Source organism: Sander vitreus, chromosome 6, assembly GCF_031162955.1.
Source record: "Sander vitreus isolate 19-12246 chromosome 6, sanVit1, whole genome shotgun sequence".
In the NCBI taxonomy this organism is placed as follows: domain Eukaryota; kingdom Metazoa; phylum Chordata; class Actinopteri; order Perciformes; family Percidae; genus Sander; species Sander vitreus.
The window spans coordinates 21,150,948-21,170,781 of NC_135860.1; the positions used below are offsets into that span (position 1 = coordinate 21,150,948).

At 40.9% G+C, this 19,834-nt stretch overlaps 1 protein-coding gene and 1 pseudogene across 1 annotated transcript in view; one reads left to right on the forward strand and one right to left on the reverse strand.

Annotated features, from left to right (window-relative positions):
* Nucleotides 1–2,965: 2,965 nt before the first annotated feature.
* On the reverse strand, nt 2,966–3,644 carry LOC144519029 (uncharacterized; annotated as a pseudogene).
* Nucleotides 3,645–6,923: 3,279 nt separating this feature from the next.
* adcy2a (adenylate cyclase 2a) overlaps nt 6,924–19,834 on the forward strand; it is an 85,765-nt gene continuing 72,854 nt past the window's right edge. The window contains exons 1-2 of the mRNA XM_078253421.1: nt 6,924–7,169; nt 12,707–12,904. Of these exons, the coding sequence (XP_078109547.1) occupies nt 6,939–7,169; nt 12,707–12,904 (429 nt within the window). The 5' untranslated portion in view covers nt 6,924–6,938. The remainder of the gene's footprint in view (nt 7,170–12,706; nt 12,905–19,834) is intronic.

Here is a 19,834-nt window from a genome sequence, read left to right on the forward strand (position 1 = left end):
AGGCTAGTAGGTTTTTAATAGGGGTGGAACGTTCACAAAATTCACAGTTTGGTTTATATCACAGCGTTGGGGTGACGGTTTTCGGTTCACTTCGGTACGTTTTTGGTACGTTTTGCCAATTTCAAAATGCTATTTATTTATTTGGCAAAATTCTGTTTAAGAACTAAAGGAACATAAACACTTCTTCATTGTCAAATCTTTATTAACGCCCCAGTGTGTAACGTTTGTAGTTTATTATCAAAATCTGTATTGCCCTTTACAAACTTGTCCTTTTTCATGAATATTTACCACCACCATCAATTCCAAGTATTCCTATTAGCTTTGAATTTTACATTTGCGCTTGCATGAACTGGGATAGATGCTCCATAATGATGCGCCATCTTGAAATACGTTAGCCGGTAAGGGACATACAGGACATACTGCTCCGCCTTTCGCGTTTTCCACTCACAGCTGCTGCTAATGGGTATCGTCGCTTCCCGGCCCCGGCAAGTTTGAAGAAGGAAACATGGAGGACCACAAGTATTCAAAATCCAAATTTCAGGAACAGGAGTCTTCTTCTTCACCCAGAAAAAGAAAACGGATATTGAAAAGAGCAAGAGACTGGCGTCATCAGAAAAAAGAGTGGAGCAGAACATTGGAGCTGCTTTGGACGCACACACCAAATCCCAACTAGTTATTTATCCTCCAGACCGCTGCAGTCTCCTTTTCTTTCTCTCCTTTCCGTCAGGTGGTGCGCGTGCCCGCTCGTGGTGTGAAGCGCGCGTCCACGCCACTCTCCGACATGAACTCATGGATGTATTAAGCGAACGCATGAACTCCAACGACGGCTAAGACGGCCTTTTGTACACCTTCGCTTTTTGAAGTGTGAAGGCTATCGTAGCTGCAATACTGCGTGGCGAGAGAGAGTTGATTGCGATGTATGATCTCAACGCTAGATGGGAGTAATTCTTACACAATGTAGCTTTAAAATAAAGGTTATCTAACTAGTGCAAACAAAATGCAGCTTTGTTATTTTTATATAAATAAATAACTAAACAGTAGCCTATAACATGTCAGTTCCTAATGGAAATATAAGTTTTTACACTTGAAATTAAAGTGCAGTATTTTAAATACAATGAAAGGAATATGGCTGGATTTCTTTATCAAAAGATACAGTGCCATTGTGTTATTAAAAAGAAAACACCTTAAGTGCAATATAACCCACACACACTGTACACTGTTTTCAAAACAGCACTATTCTGTTCCTCTGCAAGAAAATTACATTTCGGGATGAACTGTGTTGCTGAAATGTTGGTGGATATTACAGCGCGGCTCAAGGAACGTTTCTTTAATCATATGATCAAATCCTGCATTTTCCATGACTGCATATATCTTTCGCTATAAACTGCCCAATGCTTTAGTTATAGATCGCATTGCCCTGTCTGAATCTGCATGGAGAGGCTGTTTAAATGCCGCAGGGAGAAGGAGTTGCTCTTTCCTACCAGACATTCCTCCTTGTGCTGTCAATAGACACAGTAATTACTTTGTGAATGCGCCATCATATTGAAAGTATTGCCGCTAGCATAAGCCACACGTGTGCACAGTGCTTGCACACGGTCAGCGCTTTATCCTCCACTATTTTTCCATGATTGTCAGGTAACATGCTCCCATACAGCAGAATGAGGCTGAATGACAACTGCACTCTGGACCCCATCCGTACCAACTGCGGTTTCACTACTTCCCCCCAATAACTTTATTTGAAGTTTTTTTTCTGCACAAACCTTTCTGACTGAAATCTGTGAGGCTACATTTAGCCAAACAATACATACATGCCCCGAACCGTGACTAGCAGACCGAACGGTTCAGTTTTTTTACTTGTACCACCATACATTGTTCCATCCCTAGTTTTTACAGATCTGCAATCGAGAAATTCTCTTGGATAAGTGGCACATGAAAAGTCCTTATGCAATGTGTGCAGAATGGCATTGTTAGCGGTTCACTTAACAAGCGTATGTGTTTTGATTAGGGGTGTGACGAGACACTCGGCTCACGAGAACGAGACAAGATTTTAACACTATTTTAAAGAAAACTTAAATGATGAAATATGACTGGATAAATGATCTTTTATTCAATCAAAAGTCACAAAATGAAAAATGATTACTGTGAAAGGTTTTAATAAGGTTAAGGTTAGTTTAATAAACTCAGATGGCTTTTCTCCTGTATAACTAACCCAGTGTTTCCCACACATAGACTAATTGGTGGCGGTGCGCCATACAATCAATACCGGGCGCCACATATTGTGTTTCGTTATTAATTATTTTTTTTTAAACGCTACTTAAAACACGCAGCGTATTCGTTCAGCTGCATTTCCTTTCCCTGCTCTTTTCCCTGCTTTCCCTGAACGATTTTTGATCTCATTTAGATGAGAACAATCGGAACACGGTAACAACCCGCGCAGCACTGCAGACAATTCACCACTTACTCAGCAAAAAAAGAAACGTCCTCTCACTTTCAACTGCCTTTACTTTCAGCGAACTTAACATGCGTACAACTTTGTATGAACATAAAAAGATTCAACTACTAAGAAATAAACTGAACACATTTTCACAGACATTTGACTAACAGAAATGGAAAAATGTGTCCCTGAACAAAGGATGGTCAAAATCAAAAGTTAGTCTGTATCTGGTGTGGCCACCAGCTGCATTAAGTACTGCAGTGCATCTCCTCCTCATGGACTGCACCAGGTTTGCCAGTTCTTGCTGTGAAATGTTACCCCACTCTTCCACCAAGGCACCTGCAGGTTCCTGGACATTTCTGGGGGGCAGGGTTCTCGCCTTCACCCTTTGTTCCAACAGGTCCCAGACGTGCTCAATGGGATTGAGATCCGGGCTCTTCACTGGCCATGGCAGAACACTAACATTCCTGTCTTGCAGGAAATTGCACACAGAATGAGCGGTATGGCTGGTGGCATTATCATGCTGGAGGGTCAAGTCAGGATGAGCCTGCAGGAAGGGTACCACATGAGGGAGGAGGATGTCTTCCCTGTAACGTACAGCATTGAGATTGCCTACAATGACAACAAGCTCAGTGCAATGATCCTGTGACACACCGCCCCAGACCATTACAGACCCTCCACCTCCAAATCGATCCCGCTCCAGAGTGCAGGCCTCGGTGTAACGCTCATTCCTTCGACGATCGACGTGAGCCCGACCATCGCTCCTGGTGAGACAAAACCAAGACTCGTCCGTGAAGAGCACTTTTTGCCAGTCCTGTCTGGTCCAGCGAAGGTGGGTTTGTGCCCATAGGCGACGTTGTTGCCGGTGATGTCTAATAAGGACCTGCCTACAAGCCCTCAGTCCAGCCTCTCTCAGCCTATTGCGGAAAGTCTGGGCACTGATGGAGGGGTTGTGCACTCCTGGTGTGACTCGGGCAGTTTGTTGTTGCCTTCCTATACCTGTCCCACAGGTGTGATATTCAGATGTACCGATCCTGTGCAGGTGTTGTTACACGTGATCAGCTGTCCTTCCTGTCTTCCTGTAGCGCTGTCTTAGGCGACTCACTGTACGGACGTTGCAATTTATTGCCCTCGCCACATCTGCAGTCCTCATGCGTCTTTGCACCATACCTAAGGCACGTTCACGCAGATGAGCAGGGACCATGGGCATCTTTCTGTGGCGTTTTTCAGGGTCAGTAGAAAGGTCTCTTTCATGTTCTGAGTTTTTTAAACTGTGACCTTAATTGCCTACCGTGTGTGTGTATGTGTGTGTGTGTGTGTGTGTGTGTGTGTCTGTGTCTGCTCTTTGGGTTACTTACCTTTACACAACTAGTAACTAAAACAACAAGTATGTATGTAAGTATGTATTGAGTTGATGTAAATTAATGCTTTTTTGTTTAGTTTTTTTATCTGATTCATTGATGAATCGAAAAAATAATTGACAGATTAATCGATTATTAAAATAATTGTTAGTTGCAGCCCTAGTTTTAATGCTGGAGTCCCGACCCGACCCTTAGCAAACAAGCGATTGTGCCTGCTTTAGAAAGTTAACTAGTTGCAAGTTTGCGGTAAAATGCAGTTAGGTTGTCGAGGTCAATCAGAATCCGAATCAGAAAAGCTTTATTGCAGAGTAAGAATTAAGATGAAAAGAGCAGATTAAGTACAGTGGCATGTAGAGCCAGAGGTGGGGTGTGGAGAGAGTCAGGGTGGTTTCGGGCCTTGTTGATAAGGCTAGTGGCAGAGGGGAAAAAACTGTCCTTGTGACGTGAGGTTTTGGTCCTGATGGACCTCAGCCTCCTGCCTGTCAAAACACTATGTAGCAGCTGCGAATCAAATAAACTTATTATAAATAATGTTATGTCATTTTTTTACTCTTACACTGAATGTTTGCTGCTTCAATCCAGATGAGTATTGAAAAGTATTTTCCGCGACTGAAAAAGGCACGTGTTGAGGATGAGGACCAGCCTGAACCGGAGGTATCAGTCTGAAACAGAGCTGAACGGTCCGACCAGTGTAATTAGTTATGTTATTAATTTTTTTACCTTATTTTCAGGCTTCAACCAGTGCTGCTCAAGCAGAAAGACAGGGGAGAGAAAGAGAGATTCGTTAGGCATTGAAGAAAGAGTAGGAGAGGAGGACAGCATCCAACAGCGTGTGCTCCTCAGTTTTTGATACTTGATTGTTACGAAAAGAAGTATTTATTTTTGTATCTGTGTATGTTTTATGTAAAGCACTTTAAATTGCCTTGTTGCTGAAACATGCTATAGAAATCCCTTGGCTTGCCCTACAACCTCAGCCTGTCAATCAGTCACCAGGGCAAATGAACTCTTTTGTCTTGTGCCTGTCAGTCAGTCACCAGGGCAATAGAGAACACCTGTCTGTCTCAGAAGTAAACATTAACTGCACGGTGATCTCGCTATTATATTATATTGCAGCAAACGCTGTCTGCGTGAAGTTTTGAAAAGTGTAACCACACTTGTGTCCGCTTTACCGGCATTGCAGTGACTCACTGTGACTTTAACAACCTGCAGAGGCAAATGTAACTTTCGCTTCGTCTGCATGTGTGTTGGAGCTGAGCCCCGCTCTCTGTGAAAGATGCAGAGAAGACAGAGAAGCTCGTGCTTACGTGCTCTCAAGTGCCAACATTTGGCACCGATTGATTTCATTTAAATTGAATTTGTCCTTGGTAGTACTGACGTAATTCTGCACTTTTGTAGGCCTACTGACATCGCGGGACAACTTTTAACCTTGACGAGAAATATCATAACGTTTTAATCTGAGATGAGATCTCGTCACACTTCTAGTTTTGATACGTAGCCTACAGTAATTTTAGTACTACAGAACCTCAAAGGCAACTCAAACTAATTTAAAACGTGTCACTCGTCAACTCTTCTTTTGATCCGAAATAATTTGAAGATAGTGCCCAATTATTTTTTGAATAATGTTTTGTAAGTAGTTGAAGGCTCTAAAGAATTTGTCTTTCAGCATAGTCAATAGTAAAGGTGTAGCCAGGTGGTGTTGAGGTATGTTGCAGTAGAAAAACTGTACCGACATGCTCAGCCTCTCAACAGCTTGTAAGTGACTGTCCACCCACTTAAATTACATGAATAAAGGTTACAAAATAAATGTACTGGCCCAGCATGAACTCGCACGTATAAGTGACAACCCTAACAAGCCTTTAAATATTCTTTATGAAAATGAATATGCACAATTATGATGTATTTCTTTGTGCAGTAATAGGTAGGCAATTTAAACTCAGCACTCAAATTAGTTAATTCATGTTGTGAGGGGAATAGAGGAATCTGGAAGTCATTATTTATTCATCTTTAAAAAAGGCAGCACTTTGGCCAGCACCACTTTCATCATGTTTTGGCTGGCCCCTGTGTGTGTAGAGTCTGCCCTTGTGCGTCATTGCATGTGTGTGCATACAGTATTTGAGAGTATGTCATGTGTGTGCATGCAGGTATGTCCATTTATGTATGTTTTTATTTTTTAGCCCTGCTCTCCGAGCTCCTTATTTAATGACATATGAAGCTAAAATTCTTCTGTTGGAAACCAGTCTGTTAAGCCAGCAAAATCAATTACTTTTGATCGGAGTTAGTTTACCTTTTTCTGAAGTTGATTTCTTTTTTTTAAACGGACCTCTACTGGTGGATAATTCTGACTTTATGGAAAGAAAGCATGATAAGTGGAAAGGGATGACTGTCATGGTGTGGGTTATCTCAGTTATGAAAATCAACATTACCTCCATTATTGAGCAGTGAAATTGAGCTCTGGGGTTGAGCTCAATTGGTATTGTTACCCAGTTTCTCTGTTAAAAATCATGACATTGCATTAATACTACATAATGCATACTGCATAAATGTCAGTGGCGTAATCTGTCCTATTTCTCTCGCTCTCGCTCTCGCGCTCTCTCTCTCTCTCTCTCTCTCTCTCTCTCTCTCTCTCTCTCTCTCTCTCTCTCTCTCACTCATTGACTTCACTCTGCTGCTGCACCTTCTTTTCCTTACTCCCCTCCCCCTTAGCCCTCTCTCCCTCCCCTTTCCCTTCACTTCCCTCCCACTTTTCTCTCTCACTCTAAAGAGCACTCAGTCTCTGTGCTCCCCTTCATTTCATGCTCCAACATGTTGGCAGGAGGAGAAAGAGGAGGATGCTGCGCTCTATGCTCCGTGCGTTCTTGCCACCTCTCCGGCCAGCGCACACTGCCTCTGACTCCGACTCAGCCTCAGCTTTCAGTTGTCTCCGCCTGAGGGACTTAAGACAGGAGGTGGAGGAGGAACAAAAGGATACGCTGGAGATCAGGAGCTCTCACACCAGAGTCCCCAACAGAAACAACAGCAGGAGAGCAGAACAGAGCAACTGCTCTTCATCTGTGGTGGAAACTACTAATACCTCAGCAGTGACCACCACTTCTGCCTGTTCTAGTTTCCCTCCCTCCTTTTCCACCTTCTCAGCTCCAAGATCCATGTGGCAAGAGGCAATAAGGAGGAAGCCGTATCTCCTGGACCGGTCAGGGGAGTCTGGTGACGGGGATAAAGGAGGAGGAAGAGGTCAGGAGAGGAGGAACAGGTCCCCGGATTGGCTGTATGAGTCCTACTACTGTATGAGCCAGCAGCATCCTCTGATTGTGTTTCTGCTGCTCATAGTGATGGGAGCCTGCCTGGCACTGCTGACTGTGTTCTTTGCTTCTGGACTGGTAAGCTTCTCTTTTAAAACATGAAGAAATGCGCACACAGAAGCATTATGCAACTTAAAAAAGTACAAATAAACAAACAACCGAGACCATACAAACATTTGGATGGCATTATGTGCAGGAAATTCCAATCTGTTGTAAGCTCTGTAAACATTCTGGACAGGCACATCTAGGCACGTGTAGACTCTCATATTTTCTGTAAGCATGCATAGAAATGGGGTCACGCAAAGTAACTTGCCAATCATGTACACACAAACACACACACGCACACGTACACACACACACACACACACACACACACACACACAATCCTGTCAAACATAATACATAAGCTCCCCTCTCTCATAGACTCATACACACATACAGACGTGCAAAGACATACAAGCGTGCTTGTGCAACATCTATATGCATGCACACTCTCACAGCATGTGGTCCTCATCGCAGCACTAATGTGAGGAGAAGGGTGAGATTAAAGTGAGGGAGGAATAAGGGGCTTGGTTATTGTCCGAGCTCATGGTTGACTGAACTACAGAAAGGAGATCTGTTTCCCTCTGTCACTATTTTGACAGGGTTTTCTTCGCTCTATGAACCTGAAATATTCAATGCCGTGAAAGATGGGCACTCTGTAAAATAAAAACATTCTGAACTAAAATGATATGCATAAAAAAAAATTATGTTTAGAACATAACGATACAACACAATATAATGATTGATATGAGAGGATATACCCACATAACCTTATTATAGCTTATAACATTTTTGCATTAGGAGAGTGCCTCTCCCATTCCCTGTCTCTGCTGAGTCTGTTATTAAGAAGGGATTAGTCCAAAAAGCACTGAAAGAGACGGAGTGAGACAGAGAGAGCACTGACATGCACATCCCGAAAATCACCAGAACTAAAACCGAATGTAAACAGAATTAAAAGTTTTGTATGGTGAAGTTGTTTTCATGCATATGCATAACATATAACCAACAGATGGTAAGGTTAGTAACATCAGTGGTTGGAGAGTCAGCCATTGCATGTACATTCAATCAAGGCAATCAATCAAGAGGGAACAGAATCATTTATGCCTAAATGGTCAACAAATAAAATCCTTTATCTAAAAGATTAGATAAGACAACAATTTTTGATGGATCATATTTAATCTGGCAACTTTTCTGATAGCTGATTGTGTTTTAATAACCTCCTACACACTGCTGTAATTGTCATAATAGTGATTTTATTATGCAGATCGGTAAATCTATGTGGTTATTCATCTTTCATCAGTATTTTGACTCATTACCTTAGCCACAAATGGTGTTCGTGCCAGTCAATTACCTAATTGATACTTTCACTTATTATTTGATCCAGCTGGCAGTATTTGTGTCAAATCTGTAACGTGTGAAAGTTAAGTTAACCAGCAGCTAAAGCATTAAGTATTAATGTAGAGTTAGAAACATGGGTGCTCCAAAACTGTAAAGGTCTTTGAAATCCCTAGTTTTAGGGATAATGTTACCCTACAATCAGACACTAAGAATATAATTCTGCAATGTTTTTGTGGACTCGTAACACATCTCAGTAAATGCCTAAATGCCTGCTCAGTCTTTCTGTCCTACATCCTCCTGTCTTTTTGCTCTATCCCTGTGCTGGATAGGCATGGCTTTTGCTGCTTCCTTGTTTTTCCCCTCCATCATCCCCTATTTCTCTACATTTTCGTGTGTGTGTGTGTCATCTCTCACCTCCTCATATTTCTGTCTCTCTCTCTCTCTCTCTCTCTCTCTCTATTATTTGTATCCTATCATCCCTCTATCCTGCTGGCTGACCTAAATCCTGTGCTGTTTTGGAGCTCTGCTCTGGGCGAGACAAACTCTCTGTGGCTCTCTGCAGCCACACATATCCTCTTCTGTCCCAGTGCATTGACTGTGAGCATGAGAAAGAGACTGAGGGAAGGTGGGGGTAGGGGGCTAAAGAAAGACAACAAGAGAGATGGAGAGGAGGAAGACAAATGCAAAGAGCACTGTGAGATAGACGGCATAAAACATTTTGATGGTTAGATTGCTTCTGAAAACAATGATGGAATGAATAATAATTTGTTTTATTGATTAGTGATTGCAATTAATAAAAAACAACATATTGCTCCATTTTAATATTTATAACATTTTTTTATTTATGGAGGTAAGTCGATTGAGAACAATTTTCTCATTTGCAACGACGACCTGTCACATTCACACAGTTACACATTCATACCTGGAAGCTGCCCAGTACAACCACAGTCTGATCTGCTGGCCACTGAGCAGCTCCATTGCAGCGATTGGGGTTAAGGGCCTTGCTCAACAGTACCTCAGTGGTGGTGATGAGGGAGGGACAAGTGCTGCTCTTTTCACTTTTCCCTACCCAGATTTTATCCTGTCGGTCTGGGGATTGGACCAGCGACCTTCTGGTCCCAAGCTCGCTTCTTTTAACCTCTAGGCCACCACTGCAACAATATAACAGCATGCGTGACTGTAAATATTTACAACACTAGTTTAAAGGATGTTTTGAAAATAATCCATTCATTTGGATTATACAGTGTAATTTACATGGTTGATATTTAAAAAAAATGTAAATCAAGAATGAATGTGAGACTGAACAAAGCTATCAAGTTATGGATAGTAATACAGCGTGGCCCTTCAGTGAACAAGATTCAGCAAATTACTAACTGATGTTAAACAAAATAAAAACTTGGAATCGCCATTCACCCAATAAAAGTATGACACAAAGCTATTTGTCATTGAATTTTGAATTGAAGTTTGCTTACATACACAGCCAAATGTGCCAGTGGGGATGTGACACATCTGCCTACATATCCTAACCCTTTTCTATCCCCTGTCACATTACTGGAAAAGCAATGATGAAATAAAACCTGGCAAAGTCAGGCAGCACAAACGACTCATGTCACCGTACTATCCTCCCACATCCACCTTAAAGAAACTCCTGAAATTTTTATTAGAACTTTCAGATCTAAATGTGTTTCAGCAGCAAAGGCAGCAGCAAATCAATTATAGATCTGGCTTTAACTTTGCTACTGGTTAACACTGGGGGCTTTTTAGTGTTTTTCCTCACTGCATAGGATGTTCTCTCAGTATAAACGTTTTTCCACTTTTATAATTACTGGTATGTATTGAAAAGAGGATTTTATTCCCTGGCTGTACATTTAGCCATATTGAAACAATTCTAACCTAAGATGTTTGACCATACCATAGTAAAGTAGTCTATACTTGATGATTTTACACAAAAGAGCAGGATTCTTCACAAGTATTGTATGTATTTATATTTCAGCCTCTATTAAAAAAGATATAGACTATTATATCTGGGTAAAACCATTCTAAAGTACCGTACATTATAATTGAATGCATAAATAATTAATCATCATTTCAATATGTTTTCTTTTACATTGATTTTACCCTCATATATTTACCCTTTTTCTGTTTTCTCAGTCTTAATCCTATCCCCACCAAAATATTACTCTATGGAGAATGAGCCAGTTTACTGTAATTCAGACATATAGGAGCTGTGCCACATTGTACTCTGTAGGTATGTAAATACCTTGCTCATGGAGATAATGTGCAATAACGGAATGGGTGGTATGTTTTCTTTCATAAATTGACAGGCAAAACAGTCCATAGAGCTATACTACACATACAAAGCGTAATGTATAAAGACGAGCTTGAGCAACAAATATCTAGCACAGCCATTTGAAAGACATTTTTAAAGGGCTGTTGAACGTCAAAAGTAACGTTATCTGAAAACGGCGTGTAGTTTCTTTTTAGCATCTCACATCACACTTTCAGTCACTATGACCACTACTATGGTCAGAAACATTGTGCCAAAATATGAACAATAACATCGCTGTCAAGGTGCTTATCTGCTAATGTTAGCTACCGACCGTTACCTGAAACCGGTGATTTAATGTCATCGCTCATTTTACACTAGGGTGACCAGACGTCCCGGTTTGACCGGGACAGTCCCGATTTGACCGGGACAGTCCCGATTCTAAGTTGCGTGTCCCGAGTCCCGACAAAATCCTGTCGGGATGCTAAAATGTCCCGGTTTACACCGACCACTATGCAATTGTCCCGGTTACATAGCCGACGTGGTCTTATTATAGCCCGACCATTAACTATGATAATGAAAAATACCTTTTCACTAAGTTTCTCACAAGTTCAGTGGGTGCATTTTCCAAAAGAATGCTTTAATTCTGAAAAATAAAGTTGGTCCCACACAAAACCTACTCAATGTCTTTTAATATTATTTCTTAGATATGTAGGCTACATACCAAGAAAATTCATGAATATTAACTGAGATACTCCATTATGTTGTGAGCAGTAGGCCTACGTGTGCTGTTGGCAAAATTGTGTCTAACCTGTCTGTGTCTATGTCTGACCTGGGCTGGCACATGTTCACGTTAAAAAGCGTGTGCGTGCACGAGCACTACGGTCATGCGCAAAGTGTCCTGGTTTTAGTTCCGGGAAATCTGGTCACCCTGTTTAACAACCAAACAAAACGCTGAGTGAACATTACTAGCTACGTTTTCCATGTTGATTTTGAGCGGTATGCACCCCCACTAACCTGGAAAACGGGTTTAAAATAGTAATGTTAATACAGCGTGGAATACAGCGTCTCCTGCAGCAGGGAGTCAAAAGCAGAGGGACCGCAGCATTCGCTAACGTTAGCTTATTGTCTCATCTGGGGTCTGATAAACAGTAAATTCATCAAATTCAGTGTCCTCAATGCTGTTTTCCAATAAACTGTAGCTGTCATATTTCACGGGACCTGCGTGAGTGCAGATTTCATGTCGCGGCTTTCGTCGCTGTTTGTCACTTTGCCTAAGATTGAGTGACAAGTGTACTCGCCCTGTTTATTTGGTTGCCATGACTTCGCGTGTGATGACGTTCTGTCACTGTTCCAGTTGCTCACCCTAAAGGGGAGAGAGAGCGGATGACAGTTTGCTTGAGTTCAGCAGTGCAGACGGCTCTGCAGAGTCGTGTAATTACGACTTTATGACTTTTCATAAACAGCTGAAGGAGTGGCGGTGCGCGGTGTACATAGCAGAAACCCTGTTGTGCGTCTGCTCTATTTCTGATACTGTGGCGGCAGACATTTTAAAATCAACATAGAGGAAACACTGAGTCAACCTGGGTATATCCCTGATGGAGCCATTGGTGTGAAAGGGGTATTAGTAGGGACACCTTGTTGTGATTAAAAAAAGTCTGAATCTGTTTCAATCTGCTTCTCTTGGTGAATCATGTTTGCCTTGGTTGTTTGTATTTTCAGGACACTAAAGAGGAAAGACAGGGCTAGAGGAGTGGCTTTTTATAACCCAGGCAGTTGCCCCCCTCGAGAAGTAAATTTGCTTCTTATATATCTCTTTCAAGCTAACCTAGTTTTCCCTCTAAATAATCATTCCTCTTTTGTCTAATAAATTAGCTACATATATTCCCTTGCTCTCTTAAATTGTCTGTCTACGTGTCTTACTGTCTCTCTCATGTGCTCTTAATTTTATTATTTTGTGCTTTTTCAGAACATTGAGGACCACGTGGCCTTTGTAATCACGGTGCCCACGGCGCTGGCTATCTTCCTGGCTGTTTTTGTACTTGTCTGCATTGAGTCCATCTTCAAGAAGCTTCTACGTGTTTTCTCGCTGGTTATCTGGGCCTGCTTGGTTGCCATGGGTTACCTTTTTATGTTTTCTGGTGGGATCATCTGTCCGTGGGATCAGGTAAGACACAGAGATGTATTAGTAATAGCAGTGAATTTATTTGTTGGAGAGCACCATGTGGCACATTCTGTGATTTATTTGTTTCTCCTGTTTTTATTCGGTAGTTTTAGGAGAGGTTTAGCTACTTAAAGGTCCCATGGCATGAAAATTTCACTTTATGAGGTTTTTTAACATTAATATGAGTTCCCCCAGCCTGCCTATGGTCCCCCAGTATCCTGCTCTGCCTTTGAGAAAGTGAAAGCTCAGATGGGCCAATCTGGAATCTTCCCTATATAACGTCATAAGGAGGAAGGTTACCTTCCCTTTCTCTGCTTTGCCCGCCCAGAGAATTTGGCGCGCCCATGAGAAAGAGAGAGACATCATGGCTTGCAAACGATCGAAGCATGGCAGTTGGTCAAGGCCACACCCCCACCCTCCACCTTGCCCCCCTCTCCTCCTCAATAGCATTTAAAGCTACAGACACAGAAATGGCACATCCTAAGGAAAGCTCATTGTGGCTCGTAGTGGCTGTAATTCTGCACCAAGGCTGAATTTCTGGAAAGAGACTTCAGATACAGTATTAGGGGACCACTAAGGTCTATTTAAAAGCATCCAAAAAGCAGAATGTCATAGGACCTTTAAGGAAAAGCCAATACAACAGATTGTAAATGACAAGTTTGATTATTCAGTACATGGTTCCCTCCTAACACCTCTTTTCTTGAAAATTAAATGTTTTAAAGTATCTCAACAAACTGAACATGGGTCAAATGTAAGCACATAAGGAATACGATACAAATCTAGGCCAATGGATTTTGGATGTTGCTGATGTATATTTCTTCTTTCATTCCCTTGCTCTTTTTACTCTTAAACTGAGTTCTCCTTTGGTGAATAGAGAACATCTGTGAGGATTTTGTAGGCTTTAGAAGTACACATTTTGTGAAAGTTAACCAGATATCCCCAGCCATATGCATACCTTGAAAAGATTTATCTACAAATATGACACTTCCACTTAAAAGATTTCCCTGATTGCCAGAAAACGGCAAGAAATCTGGTAGCAAGAGGAGCTAGAGATTTGACTTGGCCTTTATTCACTGACTCATTTTGTGTTTTGTTAGAGTTGGCTTCTACCTAATACTGAAACGTATACAGATCAAGACCAAAGGTGTTTTTTAAGTCTATGATGAGAGCGTACAAAGAGTAGTAGTGTGGACTGTAGTTACAAACATGGATAAATGTGACGATATAAGGATTCAGAGGGCCTGGAAAAAAATCTCCATGAGCTTTTATTCCATCTCTTGGGATTTCTGACCTACATTCTTAAACAGGGTGTCTTAAGTTTTGGACTGATCACGCACAAGCTTTAGTCTTTCCTGACATTTCATCCATCCATTTTTGGTCTTTTTCTTTATGCTTCTGCCTCAATGAGTGCTAATAAAGAAAAGTAGAAGTTATTCTTAAAAAAAAAGAAGCTCTAGAGATTTTACAATATATAAATTGGTTAATAACTGCATTATTATAGTATAAGGTCTGGCCATCTGTATAATTGTTGAACTGTAAAACATCACGGTTATGTATTATGTGTCAGATCTCTTGACTTCAAATCCACAGCTACAGCTGACTTTGATCACGTCCAGTGAAAAACACTTAACCGTCATAAGCATATCAAATAATAATGATATAGTAATGAGTATCCCTGACTCTCCTAGACCCTTACCTGCCATATTTCAAATTTCATTTATTGTCGTTTAGGGATGCTAATTTAGATCTTTTTTTCTGACCGATAGCCGACCCTCGTTAACTGATCATTAACCGTTAAGGCATAATGTTTTTTGGGTTGTCCGTGCGTCCGTATATCTGTCCATCCCATTTTTGTGAACGTGATATCTCAGAACCCTGAACTGGAGGGAACTTCTCAGATTTGGCACAAACATTCACTTGGACTCAAGGACTAACTGATTAGATTTTGGAGGTGAAAGGTCAAGGTCACTGTGACCTCACAAAACAAGTTTTTGGCCATAACTCAAGTATTCATACGCTAATTATGACAACATTTTACACACATGTATAATAGAATAAAATGATGGAAGTGATGACATTTTATATCCAAAAGGTCAAAAGTCAACTTCACTGTAACATCATTATGTTCTGTAAAAACACTTTTCTGGCCATTGTTCAATGCCATAACTCAGGAACAGAAGGGCAGATTGTGACCATTTTTCACATTTGATCTGAAACTGAATTGGTCACACTAGTCTTGGGTGCCCACCTTGATACTGTGGTGATTGTAAAGATCTTCTGTGCACCTTGCTGGGTTGAAGATGTGTGTGAGGCATCCACATTTCGCACAAAAATGCACTTAATACCTTTTTATTAAATTCCTTTAAAGTCTTCACTACATGCATTATGAGTCTGGACAGACATGGATGTTAACTGCAACTTGTTGGCAGAGGCATACAACCGCAAGGCAGCAATTTTTTTTTTTTTTCATGCTTTCTGATAGAAGAGCTGAATTGAAAGTACAGAACTTTACTTAATTGCTACCACAGCATGTGACAGAAAGTGGGTTACATAGTCAACACTAGAAGGGCACTCGGAGAGCGCAGACCTCCGCCAATGCATGCCCTATCTCACAATGTTAATGCAGTGTGAATTTTCCCAGTCTGGAATAAATTTTTCCCATTATTCCAACACCACATGAATGCCACCCAATGCCCTTTCTCACAGTAACGATAGTGAAAACTAATTTGTGTATCTGCCCTGTGATTCTGAGCCTGTCCAAAATGTAATGGTTTCATACTTGGCCCATGGTACACCCTTCCACCAAGTTTAATGAAAAAAGGGCCAGTAGTTGTACCTCCCTGGCATGAATGCCGCTACATGGAATATTATCACTGTTTTATTAGAAACTAGCCAAAAACTGATCATATATCCGAGTCACACTGGTGGAAAAAGTGCAGTCAGCTGGTATGAAGGAAGCCTGGCTGGTTTAAAAAACACAAACACATAAATATACAGAGTATTCCTTGCTCACCCCATGGACTATATACCTATTTGCTATGTATATTACATTCTGTCGCCACATCTGCAGTTAAATGTGGCAAGACGAACAAACAGCAGCATCTTCATTGCTACAGCCATATGTGTCCTGCACTGCACTGCATTGAAAACAGCACAACACATTAGGTCTTCGTCACTTGAAAGCTGTACTCATTCAACAGAACTTGGCAAGACAGATGACTAGTGTGGCTGCATCTATCACAAAGAGGTAGCTAAAGATGCACTGATTCACACGCCAGTCCATTCATTCCTTTCTTATGCTGACTAGAAATGTCAGGCCGTTATGTCATTACTGCTCTCTGAGTGCTGCATCTTAGCCATGTTAATTAACATTTATCTGAAGAGGCATTATTGTTGACTGGCATTGCTCTCTATGTGTTTTTAGGGGCTTGCTACCACATTATAGATTAAAGAAATTACTCATTTATGTTCTCACGTTGCTCCACCTTAGTATATAGTATATACAGTATACGTTAATCCAATTTACCACAAGAGAGACCAGACCAGAGAATCTACTTTAGGTATCAATAAAATGAATGTGAGTCACATCTCGTCATGCAGTCAGTATTGAAAAAGCTTTGAATAATGTCTATGTGCTGCCAATAACCCAGGATAAATGAAAGAGTATTATTATTCGATTAATCTGCATGGGCATTTTTAGGCCTCCCTTAAAAATTAAAGTTTTTATATTTTTCAGACTGAGAGGGCACGGCCTACAAATATCTTGTAAATACTAGGGCTGGATGCGAATATCCGAATATTCTTTTGTTTTTACTTCAATAGTGTAATAAAGTTGAGACAGATTTAACTTTTGGAGAAACGCAACGAGGGTGAAAAACAAAACACAAGCACTGAGCTGCCCAGGAGTTTGTGTAACAGCTGACTGTTTTCTGCAAGAACAAAGCACAGTCCCTCCGTCTCTTTTCTTTCTCCGTGAAATGAAGTTGCCTTCAAGAGCGGTCGAAAATGTCGAGATCTATAAACGATCTACAGTGGGGAGAACAAGTATTTGATACACTGCCGATTTTGCAGGTTTTCCTACTTACAAAGCATGTAGAGGTCTGTAATTTTTATTATTGGTACACTTCAACTGTGAGAGACGGAATCTAAAACAAAAATCCAGAAAATCACATTGTATGATTTTTAAATAATTAATTTGCATTTTATTGCATGACATAAGTATTTGATCACCTACCAACCAGTAAAAATTCCGGCTCTCACAGACCTGCCTCATAAAAGGTGAAAAACAGGAATTACTGTGTCTCTATGATCCTATCCTGTCCTGTTCATGGTAGCCTACTCGTGGACATTGCGCCGTCATCACGTGCTGTAGTAGGGGGGGCCCGCCTTGATAATCCTGTATAGGGGCACGGTGTTGGCTCATTACGCCACTGCATATAAGAGATGAGATGACTGACAAAATCAGGAGTAGCCTACGCGCACCACAACCACAACAACAACAAAAACACTGGTGAATGTGCACCATAACACGAGTTGTTGCAAAAAAGTTGCAATTCTTTTTGTATAGTTCTTAAAAATAAAAAAATAAATAAAAAGGAAACTTGTTTTGGGTAGAATAATAATTATTACTATTAATTAATTACTCTGGGCTGAGATTTTCTAGGAACCTTACCAAAAAGGCTCAGGATGCTGCAAATGTTGGTATAATATGAAAACGGCTGGTGGATTTAAGACACAAAATAATAATTTATTGAATTAATCAAATATGAACATATCTGTCATTGTCAGTGGCTTGTTGATCTTTACATTGTTAGTTGATTTCCTATCCTGGCCTGGGACACACATTCATATAGTTTGATAAAGTACTTATTGGACTTTAACTTATCATTGCACTTACAATAACGAGCGTAGCTGTCCTCAATTTAGGTCAAACTGTACATCTCATCTGCGTTTTTTCCTGCATCCAACGTGTGTGATTGTGTGTGTGCGTGTCAGTCGCGGGGGAAACGGAGCAACAGCCTAACCCGCTGCAGACAGCCGACAGATTGAAACAGCAGCCGCTGACTTTATATTGAAAAATCGTTACAGCGTACATTGATGTTAAAATGTGGACAGGTTGGCAGGACGGTCTGAAATGTTTTACATGGTCTTTCGCTGTACGTTTTGTTGGTAAATGTGAGATGTTCGAGTCACACACATCTCGCCTTCATAACAGAAACAAGGAAATGAATTTGACCCGTTCTCACTCCCGCTTGGTCAGTGGCTGCACGTGGGACTGCTGGGGTTGTATGAGTAATGAAAATGCGATAGGGGGGCCCGGCTGTCAATCAATGTCTTCCAGTGATGCGGGCCCCTGATTGGACCAGGCCCGTAAGCAACCGCGTACCCTGCTTACCGATAGTTGCACGTCTGAATCACTCAATTCTCATTGGCTACCTGCCAATGTGGTAGATTGACCGTGTTACCCGTCAATTGCAAAATTCACCTGCATTTGGCGGGTGGTCAGGTGTTAATTCCATGCCCTGGCTACAGGACAATAGGCAAGCAGCTTGGTGAGAAGGCAACAACTGTTGGCGCAATTATTAGAAAATGGAAGAAGTTCAAGATGACGGTCAATCGCCCTCGGTCTGGGGCTCCATGCAAGATCTCACCTCGTGGGGCATCAATGATCATGAGGAAGGTGAGGGATCAGCCTAGAACTACACTGCAGGACCTGGTCAATGACCTGAAGAGAGCTGGGACCACAGTCTCAAAGAAAACCATTAGTAACACACTACGCCGTCATGGATTAAAATCCTGGTCAAGAACTACAGGAAACGTATGATCTCTGTAATTGCAAACAAAGGTTTCTGTACCAAATATTAAGTTCTGCTTTTCTGATGTATCAAATACTTATGTCATGCAATAAAATGCAAAGTAATTACTTAAAAATCATACAATGTGATTTTCTAGATTTTGTTTTAGATTCCGTCACTCACAGTTGAAGAGTACCTATGATAAAAATTACAGACCGCTACATGCTTTGTAAGTAGGAAAACCTACAAAATCGGCAGTGTATCAAATACTTGTTCCCCCCACTGTATAAACCATCTGATGGAAAAAAAAAATTGTGAAAAATAAAGTCTACTTGAACTTCATTGGAGTTAAATAACACAACAGAACGTCACACAAATGAGCCATTTGAGTGACACGCCCACCGCCGCACAACCCTGCGACAATCTCTTTTGTTGGTCTGAATGTGTTTTGAGTCCTGATCAATACCATAAATTGGCTGTCCCCTTATTTTAACTAAGTTACCAAATGATATTTAAATTGACAAAATGCAGTCTAAGTCGTCTGAATATGACTGATCTGTGAACCATTAAAGCCTAATTCGAAGCCAATATACCAATTAGCTGCCATTCGCTATGGATACATCTTGTCAATTAGAGATTTGTATTTTTTGAAACTGACAGAACATGTCAGATGAGTTATTGATGATGAGGTTGCCTACTAATATCAGGTACATGCCAGTGGTCCCTGGAAGTTGTCAGGGTCGGCACTTTCATGCAAAACGAATATTTGCTGAATGTTGATAATAATAATGTAAAAGATTATACTGGATTTCATCTGTAAATCTGCAGGAGGGACAGTAAAAAGAGATAATTTTAATCTACAATGAATTTTTAGAAATAAAATGCCATTGATACATGCTGAGGCAAGAAGGGCCTTCAAAGCATGGGTTGAGTCAGGCAGGCATAAACATGGTCCCTTTTATGATTATAAGAAACGTGCAAATGCTAAATTTAAATATGCTCTACGTTCCATTAAGAGGAATGAAAATACAATAAGGTCTGACTCTCTTGCAAGGAAGCTGCAATACAACAGTCCTATTGATTTCTGGAAAGAAATCAAAAGAATGAATAACTGTAAAACATCGTTACCAACGAACAT